This window comes from Notechis scutatus, chromosome 3, assembly GCF_049901735.1.
Source record: "Notechis scutatus isolate UNSWTSFEM ecotype Mainland chromosome 3, rNotScu1.2, whole genome shotgun sequence".
NCBI lineage: Eukaryota > Metazoa > Chordata > Lepidosauria > Squamata > Elapidae > Notechis > Notechis scutatus.
In genome coordinates, this window is record NC_142011.1 from 157462809 (window position 1) to 157478126 (window position 15318).

Consider the following 15318-nt stretch of genomic DNA (forward strand, 5'->3'; position numbering starts at 1 on the left):
AGAGGAGCCCCGCTGAGTGCGTGCGCGGTGCGGAAGCTGGTTGAAGGTAACGCGAGCGGCGGAGGGGGCGGGCTCGCCGTCCTCGCCCTGTCAGCAGCGGGAGGTAGGTGATGAAGTTGCCGTTTGCCAGCGGCTCTCCTCCAACCTCCTGGCTACCGCCGCCATTATGTCCGTCATCGCCACGATAGAGCAGGAGTTCCAGGAGGTCGACGATGCTAACGACTGGCAGCCCCGCTACTTGGTGAGTGAGGGTGGGGCCGCGGGCGGGGGTGGGAAAGTTTAGGAGCCCCCCGAGGCCGCTTCAAGCGGAAGAGGAGAAGAAACCGCCGGGCCCCGCCGGGCATTCTCAGGCAACCTGCAGAGGCTCGGGGAGAGGAGTGCGCATGTCGTGAATTTCAGGAGGGGGCCGCGAGGAGAAGCGAGAAGCGCTGGGGGCCGAAAGGGAAAGCGGGCGACAGGCTTCTAAACGACGCGCCTTCCGTCGCCCGTTTAAGCGGCGGGCAAGGGCGGGGAGAGAGAGGCAAAGGCTTCAGGCGGCGAGGAAGTTTGGCAAAGCCCGTGACTGAGCTGCTCCCGCTGGTTTGTTCCCACGTGGTTGTCTTGCTGGACTCCCTGGATACCAGCTTCTTGGGCTCCTGAACCGAATACAGGTAGTCCTCGACTTACGACCACAACGGAGCCCAGAATTTGTTGCTAAGCGACAAATTTGTTTTCCCCCCTCCCGTTTTACGACTTCTCTTGCCACATTTGTTAAGTGAATCGCTGCAATTGTTAAAAATTAGGCACGTGGTCGTTAAGGTCTCAAAAGATGATCGAGTGACTGACCCCAGGACACTGCAACCATCATAAATATGAACCAGTTGTCAAGCATCTGAATGTAAATCATGTGACCAGGGGGATGAGGCAATGGTCATAGATGTGAAAATTGGTCATAAGTTACTTTTTTCAGTGCTGTTGTAACTTTGAATGGGTCACTAAATGAATTGCAAGCCGAGGACTGCCTGTATTTTAACAGGGAATGGACCATCTTAAGAAAAGGTTATTATTGCCCTTGAGGGCAGCTGCAAATGATTGCAGTGTGATGTGATTGTCATAAGTGTTTTGTGCTCAGTGTTGAGATACCTAGATTAGAACAAAAGTCTCTTGATAGCTTTCCAGATGCTTTGGTCAGCCTTAATTCTGGTTTATGGGAAAGGATTGTTAGAGTTAGCATGGAATGTTTAAAACGGGAAACACCTTGCTGTAAAGTTGCTTCTTATAACATTAGGGTGTTCAAAAACAGCATATGTATGTATTTCCTTGTAGATTTCAATTAGATCCTATTGAATGGAAACAAGAGTAGCTAAATGTCGAAATAACTTTCCTAAACTTGTATGACAGACAGACTTATCACCGAAGTAGGATTATGATTATGAAACCAGGCATTACAGTATCTTCTTAGGGTCATGTAGTCAATATTGATGCCTATTTAATACTAATAATAGGCTTTATGTCCCCACAAGAATAATTGGTTGATACTAGAGTTGTTAGATTTAACAGTTAAATAGATTTAACTGCACTAAAGTCGTTTTTTTAAAAAAGGAATAAAGAACTTCCTCTTTCCATAGAACTTTGGGAAAGAGGTTGTGCAGAATGCCATGCCCCTGAATGTTAAGCATACAAACATTGAATCTTCATGTCTGTACAAGGCTAAGGACAAGGATATCCCCCAAAAGCTGAATAGGAAAGAACTGGTGAAATAGTATTAAAAAAAGAATATATTTACAATTGAATACCGTGTTTCTCAAAAAATAAGGCCGGGCCTTATTTATTTATTTTTTGACCCCCGAAAAAATGGCTAGGCCGTCTTTTCGGGGGTGACTTAATTTCCTCCCCCACCTAGAGCGGCCCATACGCATGTACCTTGCCGCGAGGCCGCTTCTATCGGCCGACGAAAGGTCCCCAAAGGCAGAGTCCCCAGCTGCTTCAGGGTGTGGCGTGGCTGCCCGTGTCCCCTCTCCTTTAGGCAGTCTCTTTCAGGAGATGGAAGTTCCCCAAGTGCAGTCACCAGCCACTTCGATTGGCCGGTAGAAGCGGTCTCGGGGCGAGCACGCACACACACACACTCCCCTCGAAGTGGCTGGTGACTGCATTTGAGGAGCTTCCATCGCCCGAAAAGACTGCCTAAAGGCGAGGGGACATGGGCAGCCACGCTTCGCCCTGAAGCGGCTGGGGACTCTGCCTTCAAGGGAGCTTTCGTCTGCCGATAGAAGCAGGCCGCCTCTACCGGCCGATTGAAGCTCCCTTGAAGGCAGAGTCCCCAGCCGCTTCGGGGCAAGGCGTGGCACACACAAACTCCCCTCGCTGCGAGGCCGCTTCTACCGGCCGCTTGAAGTAGCTGGTGACTGCATTTGGGGAGCTTCCATCGCCCAAAAGAGACTGCCCTAAAGGCGAGGGGACACGGGTAGCCACGCCACGCCCTGAAGCAGTTGGGGACTCTGCCTTCAGGGAGCTTCTATTGGCTATCGGGGTATTCTAGCCTAGGCTACCTGCAGGGCGCTCCTAAAGGCAAGTTTTCTCCCCATCCCCCCCCCCGCCCATTTCTCTTCACCTCGTGTAGTTCTAACAAAAGATGTGAGAAATGGCGGGGAAAAGCATGGTTTGAATAGGCCTAAATTTTGGGGGCGGGGCTTAATTTCACCTGATGCCTAGAAATCATGCTGGGCCTTCTTATTGGTGGAGGCCGTATTGTTGGAGAAACACGGTAGTTGCCTAAACATTTCCAGAGAGACATCTGTACTGTATTTATATCTATAAATATGTTTCTTGGTATCTTAAAGAGTATTCATTGTGGTTGCTCTTACATATGATAATTATCCATATTTTGTAAGTATTCAAGTTTTGGTTGAATAACCACTTTTTAATCTCATTGCTTATATTGCACACATAATTGGAGGAAAAAAGTACTAGTATTGAAGGTACGCTTTCGTCAAGTAGAAAAATTTTCAATGTTCTTTAAGAGTCTTGTAGGAGTAGAATTGACAATGTGTTAGGTACTAGTTACTCTGGATTATAGTTTGTGGCAGATGGGTATGCTAGGTGGAAGTTGTGAAGTTATAAATCTAAATGACAATTGAGTATTACCTATCTCTGTTGGGAGATTGCAAATACAAATCAGAAAAGATTAATTGGTATCTTCCAGTCTGAACTGTGATAGGTAACTTGTTCGATGGTAATATTAAAGTGAACACCAGCAGAAATAGTACTAATGGTGACTTATCATAATTCAATCTGAGTTTTTTATATAAAATAGCAAAAGTTTCTAGGAAATACTCTGTTTCAACTAACCATTAGGAGAATCAAGTGGATGTCATTTGAATTATTTAATGCCCTAATCAAGAAATTTTTAATTGACTTGGGCATACAGTAAACTTTTTATGCTGAAGGTTACTGGCACCTTTTTAATACAGTAAAAATATAGTTTACCCTTCCATTGTGTAACTTTCTAGTTTCTCAATTAATGTGATAAACTTTTACTGCTGTGCTTTGCTCCTCCCCAAGGCTTTACCTCACCCGGTGCTGAGCCACAGACTGATAGGAACTGAAACTTCAAACTGAAATTTGATTCAGTTTTGTAGATAAACCTCAGTGCTAGTACCATTTTTTAAGCTTTATATGTCTGTTATAACCAAATGTCTTACAGCAGCTGAGTTGGTAAAAAAAATGTTCATAAAATGGCTGCATTTTGCAATTTGTGAAATACCACAATTGTGCAAGCATAATAAAAATGTGACTGCCATGCATGCAATCCTGCCTGTTTGTATACTCAATATAATATGATTTTAAGTAATTTAGCAGTCTTATTTGAAATTAGCTATTTTTCATTGGTAAATAAGCAAAGTGCTTTTTAGTTGGGTTTCATGAAATCTTGTGTTAGGAATTTTACTTAACTAGATTATTGAATGTTATGTTAAGAAATTTAGCATATGAGTAGAAGAAGTGATGAAAACAATTTCTTATGCAGGAAAATCCCTCCCTGGCAAAATAGTAGTTATAATGGTCAATAATTAGTTAAACTGAATGTGTATAACTGAGTTAAATAATTCAGTTAAACTGAATGTGTATAACTGAGTTAACAATTAGATTGGGGACTTGAGGTAGATTATAATTAGACATAAAATGATTTTATTCCATTTTAATAATGTGTATTATAGCTATTTGAATTAATCACCTTCTTAGAAGCTAAGCATGGTTTTGAAGTTGGAACCCTAAGAATGAGGCAATAGCAAACCACTTAAACAAAAATTTGTGTAACTGTAGGGATTTGTCCAATTCTTGGATTTGAAAAAACAGAACAACTCTAGTCTGTAGAAGGAAATTAACATTTGTTTCTCCCATTCAGAATATAACTATATTAAACACTTATGTTTCTACATATGGATGGTTGATGTGTGATAGTGATAGTTATAAGTGATAGTTATAAGAAAATATACATTTGCCCAAAATTTACTCAGTTGAAATATGATTGATTAGTTTTGGATGCGTGTGTTGTGGCTCTCAGCATGCTTAATTTACGGATCTTCTATGTAAAGCTAATGAATTGATTAACCAAAGTATCATTATACAGATCGTCCTCAACTTACAACAGTTCATTTAGAGACCATTCAACGTTACAATGGCATTGAAAAAAGTAACTTATGATCATTTTTTCACACTTAACACCGTTGCAGCATCCCCATGGTCATGTGACCATAATTCAGGTCCTTTATAAATGACTTGTATTTATGACAGTTGCAATGTCCTGGGGCCCTATGATCCGCTTTTGTGACATTCTTAACAAGCAAAGTCAATGGAGAAGTCAGATTCACTTAACTGTGTTACTAACAATCACTGCAGTGATTCACTTAACAACTGTGGCAAGAAAGGTTATAAATGGAGCAAAATTCATGTAATAAATGATTCACTTAGCAATAGAAATGTTGGGCTCAATTGTGATAATAAGTTGAGGACTACCTATACTGACAAGAGCCCCTGTGATCTACAGGAGTAGTCAGTGTATGATCTCAGGTTGAGTTACTAGTGTTACCTTAATTTTATCCATGTCTTTTAACTTCTGTCATATTCAGGTGAATGGGATAGAAGGTTTTTTTTTAAACATAGACCAAAAGACTGAATTTCTGTGTAGTATAAAAAGGAGTAGGTATGAACTCATAAATTCAAGGCCTTTTTCTTATCCTGTAATGGGCAATTTTAATGTCATTTTGTTCTTCACAAGGATTTTTCTATTTCATACTTCTATGTTTCAGTTATTAATAAATTGAGCTAATTTTTTAATCTGCCTTTGGTGGTAGCTTAACAGAAATATTAAGTACTGTGATATTCTGATTTTTTTAAAAATTTTTAATAACTTGTTCAAAACTTATGTTCATTTCTAAGGTACAAATGTGTCTTCTACAAAAGCTTATATTGGTGAGGTTTTTGATATGATACCATGAATCAGCAACTGTAAACTCCCCCCAAAAAGTCACAATTCTAATGAATACATGCAGGAAAGTATAAAAGTTTCGTATCTAGGGAAGCTTTAGAGCTCATTAATGTCACACATGATCAGTTCTCCACTCTTGTTCTTGAGTTTTCAATCTATGAAAGATGAAACAACCTCATCAAATATATCTGTGTGTGGGTGTATTTTTTAAAGAATGACTGGTCTGTTTAATTTTGTTTTTACAAAAAAATTTGTTTTTAACACAATTAAAATTTGTTAACTATTGCTATTTTTTCAAGGATATACGGCATCAATCCAGTGATCATCCTCATAAAGTGGCAAAGTATGCAGAAAACCGGAATCGGAACAGATACAGAGATGTTAGCCCATGTAAGTAAGATTTCATTTATAATCCATGCATGTCACCTGAAGTCCGTGGGCCACATATGGCCCTGGACAGCTAGTAATGCGGCCCCAGTAAATAATAAAAAATAAAGACTTGTGGGATTTTTCCCCCCTTACAGATTTTCATTTTATCTCTGTGGAACTCAAGTGTGGAACTGTACATAAGATTTCTAAGCAGTATTCTGTCCTGAAACTGACCAGGCTCAACAAAGAGGCTTTAGCAGCAGTCTGTGATCATATCATGGAATCTAAGATAATTTTATAAATTTTTCAAATAATTCCAAGATTATTCCTCCAGTTATTTGAGTGATTTTACCATATCTTTGTAACTTTTTGTGTATATCTTTTATATACAATTAACAGTACCTAAACTTGCCTAAAGAGTGTTGAAATAAGAGATGGGGTACATTCTCTGTCTCCTTCGTTTCTTAGCATCTTCTTTGGAGCAAACTGTCAGAACTGTGTTGGGATAAGTATGTTTGATTCTATTTTCTGTGTGTTTTGTATTTATTAACGTAGTGATGTTTGAATAGAATCAAATTAACCAATTTTAAAGAATTGAACAAGTAGAAGCTTGGGAAGTGCAAGACTTTTCCAATATATTACCTGGGCTTTATCACTCTCATTTTGATGTATTTTCAATTTCATTTTGAATTACTGTCTTACCTTTTTAAACTATTGGCCACTCTGAGTGATATAGAGGTATTAGAAGAGATAAATGCAAATGTTTACATAGAATCAAAAGACAGAAGGAGTTATTTGGGCCCCTGAGTCCAACTTCTTGTTCCATGCAATCCCCAACAGATAATTGTTCAGTCTCTATTTAAATGCATTCAGCAGGAGGCCAGGTCTCCAGGTATTTGGTTTCACTTATGAACTGCTCTTACTCTTTCCTGTTATTTGTCTCTCCTACATTTCAGTCCATTTGTGTGTTGTCAGTCCTTTTCCCTTAATACATTAATTTTGAATTCTGTTCTTCTCAAATTTATCTGCATTTTTATCTGCAAATTTAAGGAATATTTACTCACAAAATGTTGAAGAATAACAGGATTCAGGATTTACCTCTAACCACTTAATATCTCTTTCTATTTTGAAGAAAAAACTGGAAGATGATTTTTGAGCCAGCAATATATTTTATTCCCAGCCCACACACAACAGGCTTGCTTTTTAGATTGCTTTGGAATACAGGTAGTCCTCAACTTATAACAGTTCATTTAGGGACTGTTCAAAGCTACAGTGGCACTGAAAAAAATGACTTATGACCATTTTTCACAGTTGCAACCATTGCAGCATCCCCATGATTATGTGGTCAAAATTCAGATGCTTAGCAGCTGGTTCGTATTTCTGACCATTGCTTTGTCCCAAAATGATATGATCCCCTTTTGCCACCTTCTGACAAGCAAAATCAATCGGGAAGCCAGATTCACTTAACAACCAGGTTACTAACTTAACAACTGCAGTGATTCACTTAATAACTGAGGCAAGAAAGGTCATAAAATGGGGCAGAACACACTTAACAAATGTCTCACTTAACAGTAATTTTGGGCCCAACTGTGGCTGTAAAATAAGTCTCACCATGATGACTTCTGGTAATTATTGTATTGCTTTATAGCTGCTTATGGGTTGATTCTTTTATGAAATGCTCTAAAATCTTTTCTGGTATCAGTATCAGGCTGACTGATCTGTAGTTCCCCTGAGTCACTCATTTCTCAGTTTGAAGACAAGGACAAAGTCAGTTTTAGCATTCTTGACACAATTTCTAACAATTCGAAGTTACTTGCAAATATTTTTCTTTGGTGATCTGACCATTTTTCTATTCCATGTTACTATGTCCCTTTTTGGATTCTCACGAGATATATATATACTTTAATACTGTAGACATTTTCTGTTATATTATTTAGTTTCTAAATGAGGATTGTAGGTGACAAAAATTTGAAGTGATTCCACTGAGACAAAGGATTGGATCTATTCTCTTTGAGATAACTCCTGAAAGCATAACTCTTTCTGCATTTGATTATTTAAAAGTTGGATAAAGTCATCACACACACACACACACACACAAAATGTTATGGATCAGTAGTACACTGATCAGTACATCAAATTTCCCATAATCACCTGGCTGAAGTGTTAGCTATTGGTCAGAACATTAAGGAGTTCCTGAATCAGGGTTTTTTTTTTGTTCAATCATTTCCTAAACAAAAGGGGTTCCAAACTTTAACAGGAATACACCTTCTGAAAAAGATCAGTTTTCTGTATGAGAGAGACAGAAATTCTTGAATGTTTGAAAGGAACTGTTGAAAAAAAAAACACTCTTTTAAAGAGAAAGGGCCCTTTCTCTTTCACTGGGTAGTTGTGTTGGTATCTCTTCATTATCTATATGGGGTTTTGTGCATGTAGAACTGAAGACTGACAAGATATAGAGAAATCTTGTTCATTGGCATTGGTAGAACAAAACATAGAAATGAAGCAATTCTGTATTATATGGAATCAAACAGGAACTTCTTGGTGATTCATTGGTTAAAACTATACTTGCTGACATCATATTTCCGAGAACATTAGTACCAGTATCTGTGATTTACTATAACAAGGTCTTAAGTTTTTCCTGTTGGCAAATGTTATCTAGTATTTACAAAAGCTTTGGTTTCTATTCAGTGGAAACATTGAACTGAGTTCCAATAAATTGAGATACTAAACAAGAAACTTAATCATTCAGTTTGAAAAAGTTGAAGTTGAAGGAAGTACTATTTAAAGTTTGAATATTATTTTAATGTATTCTGAAGATATAACCTCACTGTAATAGATTCTTTATTGATTTCACTAACTAGACATAACATGTTTTCAATAGTTTCTGTGCATATATTTTTAACATAGTGCTAAAATTTCTGTTTATGTCTACTGTCTGCAGTGAAGGAAAAGGCAGTGTCTTTGACATACTTGATAAAGTAGTTATCTAAAACACTCAAAAGTGACCTTTTAAGCATATTTCTATATTGTGAAGTATAAATGCTGACACAAAACTATATAAAATCAGATTAAGACCTAAACCAGTGATATGAATACTAGGGTTATGTTCTTGGTTCTCTATTTTGAACTATATATCATATTTATTTTATATTTATACATCCTCTTAACTCTTATAATTTGTAATCATAGTGTCAGTTCATGGTTCTGAGCTTGAAATCCAAGTGAAATGATTTTACTTTTAAAAGAACTATGCACAGTCTGAGCATAGAACTTAATATTTCTTGATTCATTTTGAACATGTTATAAGCTAAGTCATAGTATATTTTAAGGCAGATTTTGTCTCTGTCACAGATTAAGAAACAAAGAAAAAATAATAATTTATGCTATAGTTATTCTAGACTTGCAAATAATTCTTTGGAACTTGGACCTAATTCATCAGTTACTGGAATTTGCTTTTTCATGTCACTGGAATGCCAAATTTATCACTCTGAACTGATTAAAAAAATAACTTTGTATATAGGTAGATAAAAATGTTTATCAGCATGACATTTTCTTCTGACATTTGTGAGAAGCATAAACATGATCAGTTAACGAGAAAGAAGACCTGAGATTATGCTATTACTATAAATGTGATTTGTGAGCTTAAAATTTCCTGTTTCAGAATATACATATGCCAAAATCACAGGGCAGCTTTATACAAACCAAAACCTCTTTAAACGTTAATGAAAGTTATAAGCTGGACAGCTTAAATAATTACTGAAATTAATCAAATTATAAATTGAAATATTTACTGGAAGGGTAATATAAATGTTAATGGATTCTGCCTTTTAAATTTACCAAGTGGAGTAAAATTTAAAAAGGTGAAATCCAGATTTTCACTCAGTTCACTCAATTAATTTTGTAATTATGTGTTAACCTATCATAACGGGTAGGTTAAAAATTATGTAGGCAGTATTCTCATGTCATGCTATCCTTGAATAACTTAACAATAGGATACTCGGTCAGATTTTCTGGGTATATGTGAAACATTAAGTTCACAATAGTCAAACAATGGACTAAAATATGGCTAGTTAACCCAAGGTTGTGGTATGTTGTATCCACACAGTAACTATGTATCAGGAAGAAAGTATTTTATCTTGAGTTTCTGGAGGCCTGGGGATTTATAAAAGTAACACAGAATGTGATGCTTTATTTAGATATATCTAAAGATCTAGAGACAAATTTGTGTTTATTGGAGACAGTGAAGCATACTTATTGATAGCCCTTAGAGAAATTTTAAGCAATTTAATAATCATGCCACTTAAAATTTTGCTTGCTTCTGAGAACCGCAACAGAGGCATTGTGCTGCTTCTTCATTTGGAGATTACTCTAGAGCACGGGTGTCAAACTCACGTCATGGAGACATCATATGACCTATCAGGACATTTTTCCCTTTGCTAAACCAGGTGTGGCCGTGGCCAGCGCATAACTCATCCAGCCCGTGGACTGGGAGTTTAACAGCCCTGCTCTAGAGTTTCTGTATTATAGTATTTTGTTGCTTTAACATTGCTTTCATTTCTTTCCAGAACTACTATGAAAGGGAGATGATATTTAATGTACAATCATTTCAATTTTCACATTAGAATATTTAATTTTATTAAATGAATGCTGCAAATTATGTGTTATAAAATAAATTGGGATCTGCTCCATTCTCCCTATTGCCCCTACAGTATTATGCTCTAGGAAGTGTTGTCTTTTTTTCCCCTTTTCAGATAGACTTAAAAGAGAATAAAATATTCACTAGATAGAAGCAATTTGTTGGCCAATTGGTCAATCTCGAAGTACACTTTCTTAACTGATAGCATTGCTAATAATGTGAAATTTAATGTTTTTCTGATATTTTTTCAAGATGATCACAGTCGTGTAATATTACAGAATTCTGACAATGATTACATCAATGCCAGCTTGGTGGTTAATGAAGAAGCTCAAAGAACTTATATATTAACACAGGTAATTATTAGACTTTTAAGTAACACAAAGTTTGATCATATTATGTTATAGTCTGTTCTATTGTCAGGGGCTAGTGTTGGTTCCTTTGACTTCTCTGTTTTTCCAATCTTGCTCTGATTTACTTTTTCTGTTTCTTAATTAACTCTTTTTTTTTCTGTTGGTGCCTACATGGTGAGTCCAGGTAGTTTTCCTGGCAACATTTTTGGAAGTGCCTTGCCACTGCCTTCCTAAGGCTAAGAGAGAATTTCTGGCCCAAGGTCACCACACTGGTGCATTCTCCCAAGGCAAAACTAGAAATCATAGTAGCCTTGTTTCCAGTTTAAAGCTATTAATCATTATACCAAACTTGCTCTCAACTTTAATGTAGATTTCCCTAATTTGAGTATAGTGGTAATGTTTGAGGTAATATTATTTAGGGTTTTGTTCTCATCTTAGTGCAGTTTTGGAATTAAAAGAAAAGGAACAAGTGTAATAACTTGATCTGTTTTTTATAAACAATAATGGATGAACAGTGAAATAATTCTCTGAAGATCGAATTTATGAAGAAATAAAGCTTTCTGGGATGGTTTAAATCATGGTCAATAGAATACAGAGGAGCTGATAACTAAAAGTTACTAAATCTAGATCAATTAATTTTCCCAAGGGGCCACATGAGAAACTGGTGCTATTGTAGAGGATATAACCAATAAGGCTGTGAAAGTACATAAGCTCACACACGCGCACACACATGTAAATTACAAAAAAAGGCACCCTCAAAATAAAAGCAACGCAGCTGTACTGTATTGCATGCATGGCATACACTTAATTATATTTGATTTCTAAGTTCTGATTGACCTCATGTAGATTGGATAAGGACAGTCAAAGGACCAAATGTGTCCCAGGTACTGTAAAATGCCTAGGACTGGTAGATGTTTGTTCTTAACTCAAATGTGAAACTATATGTACTATGTCAGTCATTACACTAGATAAATATATAACACAGGCCATTGAAAAAGGGGGGAGAGGGGAATCCAGATAAAAGGAAAATACCGGTTGGTTAGTTGAATATTTGTTACAAGTAGAAAGATAAAAAATATTATTAAAAATAAAATGAATGCGCAAATCTTCCATCTAAAGTTCAAGTGCAATTCCCAGAAACTAGAATGAACAATTCTGAGAAATGCTGTGATTTAAATGTACTTATTTATAATCTATTTGGATCCAAATTTAACTTTCTGGTTTCATAAATATTACCTGCTAATAGAGATAGGTAAAACAATATTTTTGCTAGTTTTTCATTCTGAAGTTGCTAGTATCTTTGTTAATCATTGCCTATCTCTTTTTTAATGGCAGTAGCACTTTGATACAATCCACTATCAAAACCTGATAATCTAACAAAAGCATTCTACATATTTATAAATATTTTGTACTGTTAGTATATGCAGTTTTGATCAATGTTATACACTTCTTGTGTTTAACAGAAGTCAAAACTCTGCAAGATTGTTTACCTTTCACTGAAGACAGAAAAAAGTCCAGGATTTTTTTCTGCTTAGAATGTTCACTCATAAGCCATATTTCAATATGTAGTGTGCTCCAAATACTTTATGATCAATATCATATTAAGAACTAGAGAACCAATTTGGCCTAGTAGTTAAGGCACCAGGCTAGAAAGCACGAGACTGAGTTCAAGTTCCACCTTTGCCATGAAAACTAGGTAGGTGACTTTGGGCTAGCTGCTAGTCACTTTTTCTCAGCCCAACCCACTTTACGGGATTGTTGTTGTAAAGAAAGTAGTAGGAGGAAGGTATGTTGGACATGTTCACCTAAAACAATAAAGGTAGGAAATAAATTTAATAAATAAAGTTTTTTTTCCATAATCTGACTTCAGGAAAGGTTTAGTTCTAAGTTTATGTGGTATTGCTTTTTCTTGTATAGGGTCCACTTCCTAATACATGTTGCCATTTCTGGCTAATGATATGGCAACAGAAGACCAAAGCAGTTGTCATGCTTAATAGAATTGTTGAGAAAGATTCGGTAAGTTGTTCTTTTTTAAAGTTTAAATTAGTTAATTGTATTTGATAGGGTTCCCAATCCTTTGGAATTAATTTATAGAACAGGGAATAAGAATTTAATGTACCAGTGGGATACACTCTGCTGATAGACATAATCAAATACAGCTATAAAATCTGACTACAACTCAATCCAGTTACATTACAATAAAATAGTTCCAAGTTACTATGTGTATATGGCTGCTCATCAAGAACTCTAAACTTAACTTTTAATTAAAATGCAGGACTATTTATTTCAGTATCTAGAATCTAATAGAGATTAGAAAATTATTTTTGTGAACCTGAATGAGCCTGGATAATGCTAAATTTGTTTTCAGTATACAAAATAGGTTACATAATCTACAAATGAATATATCCATGTCAAATGTGTATGTCAAATTGCAGTATTCTTATTTTGTAATGTAGGTGAAGTGTGCGCAATACTGGCCAACAAAACAAGAGGAACCCATGCTATTCAGAGAAACAGGATTTTGTGTGAGGCTAAAATCTGAAGATGTCAAATCGTACTATACAGTGCGACAACTCCAGCTAGAATGTATTGATGTAAGTTAGTATTAATATTATGTTACCACTAATTTAATTTTGACAAATTTCAGTGCAGTAGAATATTTTTAATATTCATAATTGTATAGCTTTTCAATATCAGTTGGAATGCGAACATTGCTTATGTCAAGTGTAAATGACCAGATCCCCATTTGAATATTCAATTTAACTGTTGTATTGCTAAAAGACAATGGTCAGCACCAGATTACAGTTAGATAAGAATAAATGACAATCAAAGGAGGTGGGGTATGGGTTGAACTTAGTTTTATTTGTGACTATGTACTGATTTTAGGCTGATTCTTCTTTTACCAATTCCCCTGGCTCTGCCAGTCCTTCGCCTACATCTTGGTTCAAGAGAAATAGCTGATAAAAAGCAGGTAGAGAAAGGACTAGATGCTATTGACATTCTTTCAGTGTTTCTTATTCAAATGCTTCATTTAAATAATCTGATATTTTATGGGACTGCTGGGAGGAAGTCTCATACCATAAAGTCTAGAGTGTGGCAAAAGGAAATCAGATTTCTGAAGTATCTGAAAAAGAAATATTGAAAATACTTGACTGAATTTTTGTTTTACTAAATAAATTCATTTCTTGTCGTGCCTTGTAATTGAATATTAGTATTAATCACTTGGATCAATCAATTTTTCTCCAATTGTCTTGTTTTTTTTACTTATTTTTTCAGAAGGTTTTTCAAGATGAGGAATTCACAGAATTTTACTTTCTAGGCCAGCTAGACTTTTTATGAAATTCATTCTTTTCCCCTACCATATTTGAACTAGTGCATGTTCTTTTAGTTGACTTTATTAGCATATTAAGTGTGTCCTGCTAAATTGCTCTTTCTTTCTTTAGACTGGTGAATCCAGGGTAATACTGCATTTTCACTATACTACATGGCCAGATTTTGGAGTTCCTGAATCTCCAGCTTCATTCCTCAACTTCTTGTTTAAAGTCAGAGAATCTGGATCTCTGAGTTCTGAACATGGACCTGCAGTCATTCATTGTAGTGCTGGAATTGGACGCTCTGGTACATTTTCATTGGTAGACACATGTCTTATTGTGGTAGGTTAACTTATCTGAACACTACAACAGATTATTCTGAGATAATGTGAAAGAAATACCATTTATCTATGAATTGTAGTAGGAATGAACTAGTTCAGATTCCTTGCTAAAAAGCAAAAAATTGCCAGATCAGGACCACAAATTAGTCTATTTTAGTGTGTCCAGTCTCAGGAATATTTACTCATTTCACATATTTGAAATAGCAAATGGAATTAGGTTATATTTCATTCTGAGGTGTGCTCTAAATGAGATTGCTCAAACCATTTCCAGGTTGAGATATAGCTGGACAGTTCACAAACGATGTCTTTCCTGAAAATGAAGAAACAGAAGGCCTTTCAAACTAGCTTATTATCACTGTAACAAAGTATAGGTTACTGAATCAGGAATACAGTCATATTTTTACCAGGAAAAGTAAAAAGAGCTATAGTAATCTTCATTTTATCTTATAAGTCCCTATCATCTTGAGGATTAAACTGTAAGCTATCTGCACATTATACTCTTCACTGATTTGAAAATAGCATATTATAGCAAAACTCTTATAGCTCTGTATTTCTATTTATAAAACAGTGTACTCATCTCCAAGAAAAGGATGTTGTTTCCATTTTTATTGTCATAATAAAGAGGCAGTTTGATGTAGTAATAAAAGTGTTGGCTTTAAAATCAGGAGACTTGGGGTCTAGGCCTCCCTTAGTCTAGGAAACTGAGTCAGTCCTGATCTGCTCTCTACAGAGTCTTGAAAACTCACGTTCCTTCCATAGACATTGGACTGGAATGTTAGATAAATGCACCATTGAGGTTGAGTAGTTTGTACATTGTGATCTCTTTCCTTGGAATGGTCATTTCATT

General features: G+C 36.2%; 1 protein-coding gene across 3 annotated transcripts in view; it reads left to right on the forward strand.

Moving 5' to 3' along the window:
* PTPN2 (protein tyrosine phosphatase non-receptor type 2) overlaps nucleotides 1–15318 on the forward strand; it is a 21031-nt gene continuing 5713 nt past the window's right edge. For all 3 annotated transcript variants that reach the window (XM_026671957.2, XM_026671958.2, XM_087961485.1), the window contains exons 1-6: nucleotides 1–241; nucleotides 5764–5854; nucleotides 10722–10822; nucleotides 12737–12835; nucleotides 13276–13413; nucleotides 14263–14472. In XM_026671957.2, the coding sequence (XP_026527742.1) occupies nucleotides 167–241; nucleotides 5764–5854; nucleotides 10722–10822; nucleotides 12737–12835; nucleotides 13276–13413; nucleotides 14263–14472 (714 nt within the window). In that variant the 5' untranslated portion in view covers nucleotides 1–166. The remainder of the gene's footprint in view (nucleotides 242–5763; nucleotides 5855–10721; nucleotides 10823–12736; nucleotides 12836–13275; nucleotides 13414–14262; nucleotides 14473–15318) is intronic.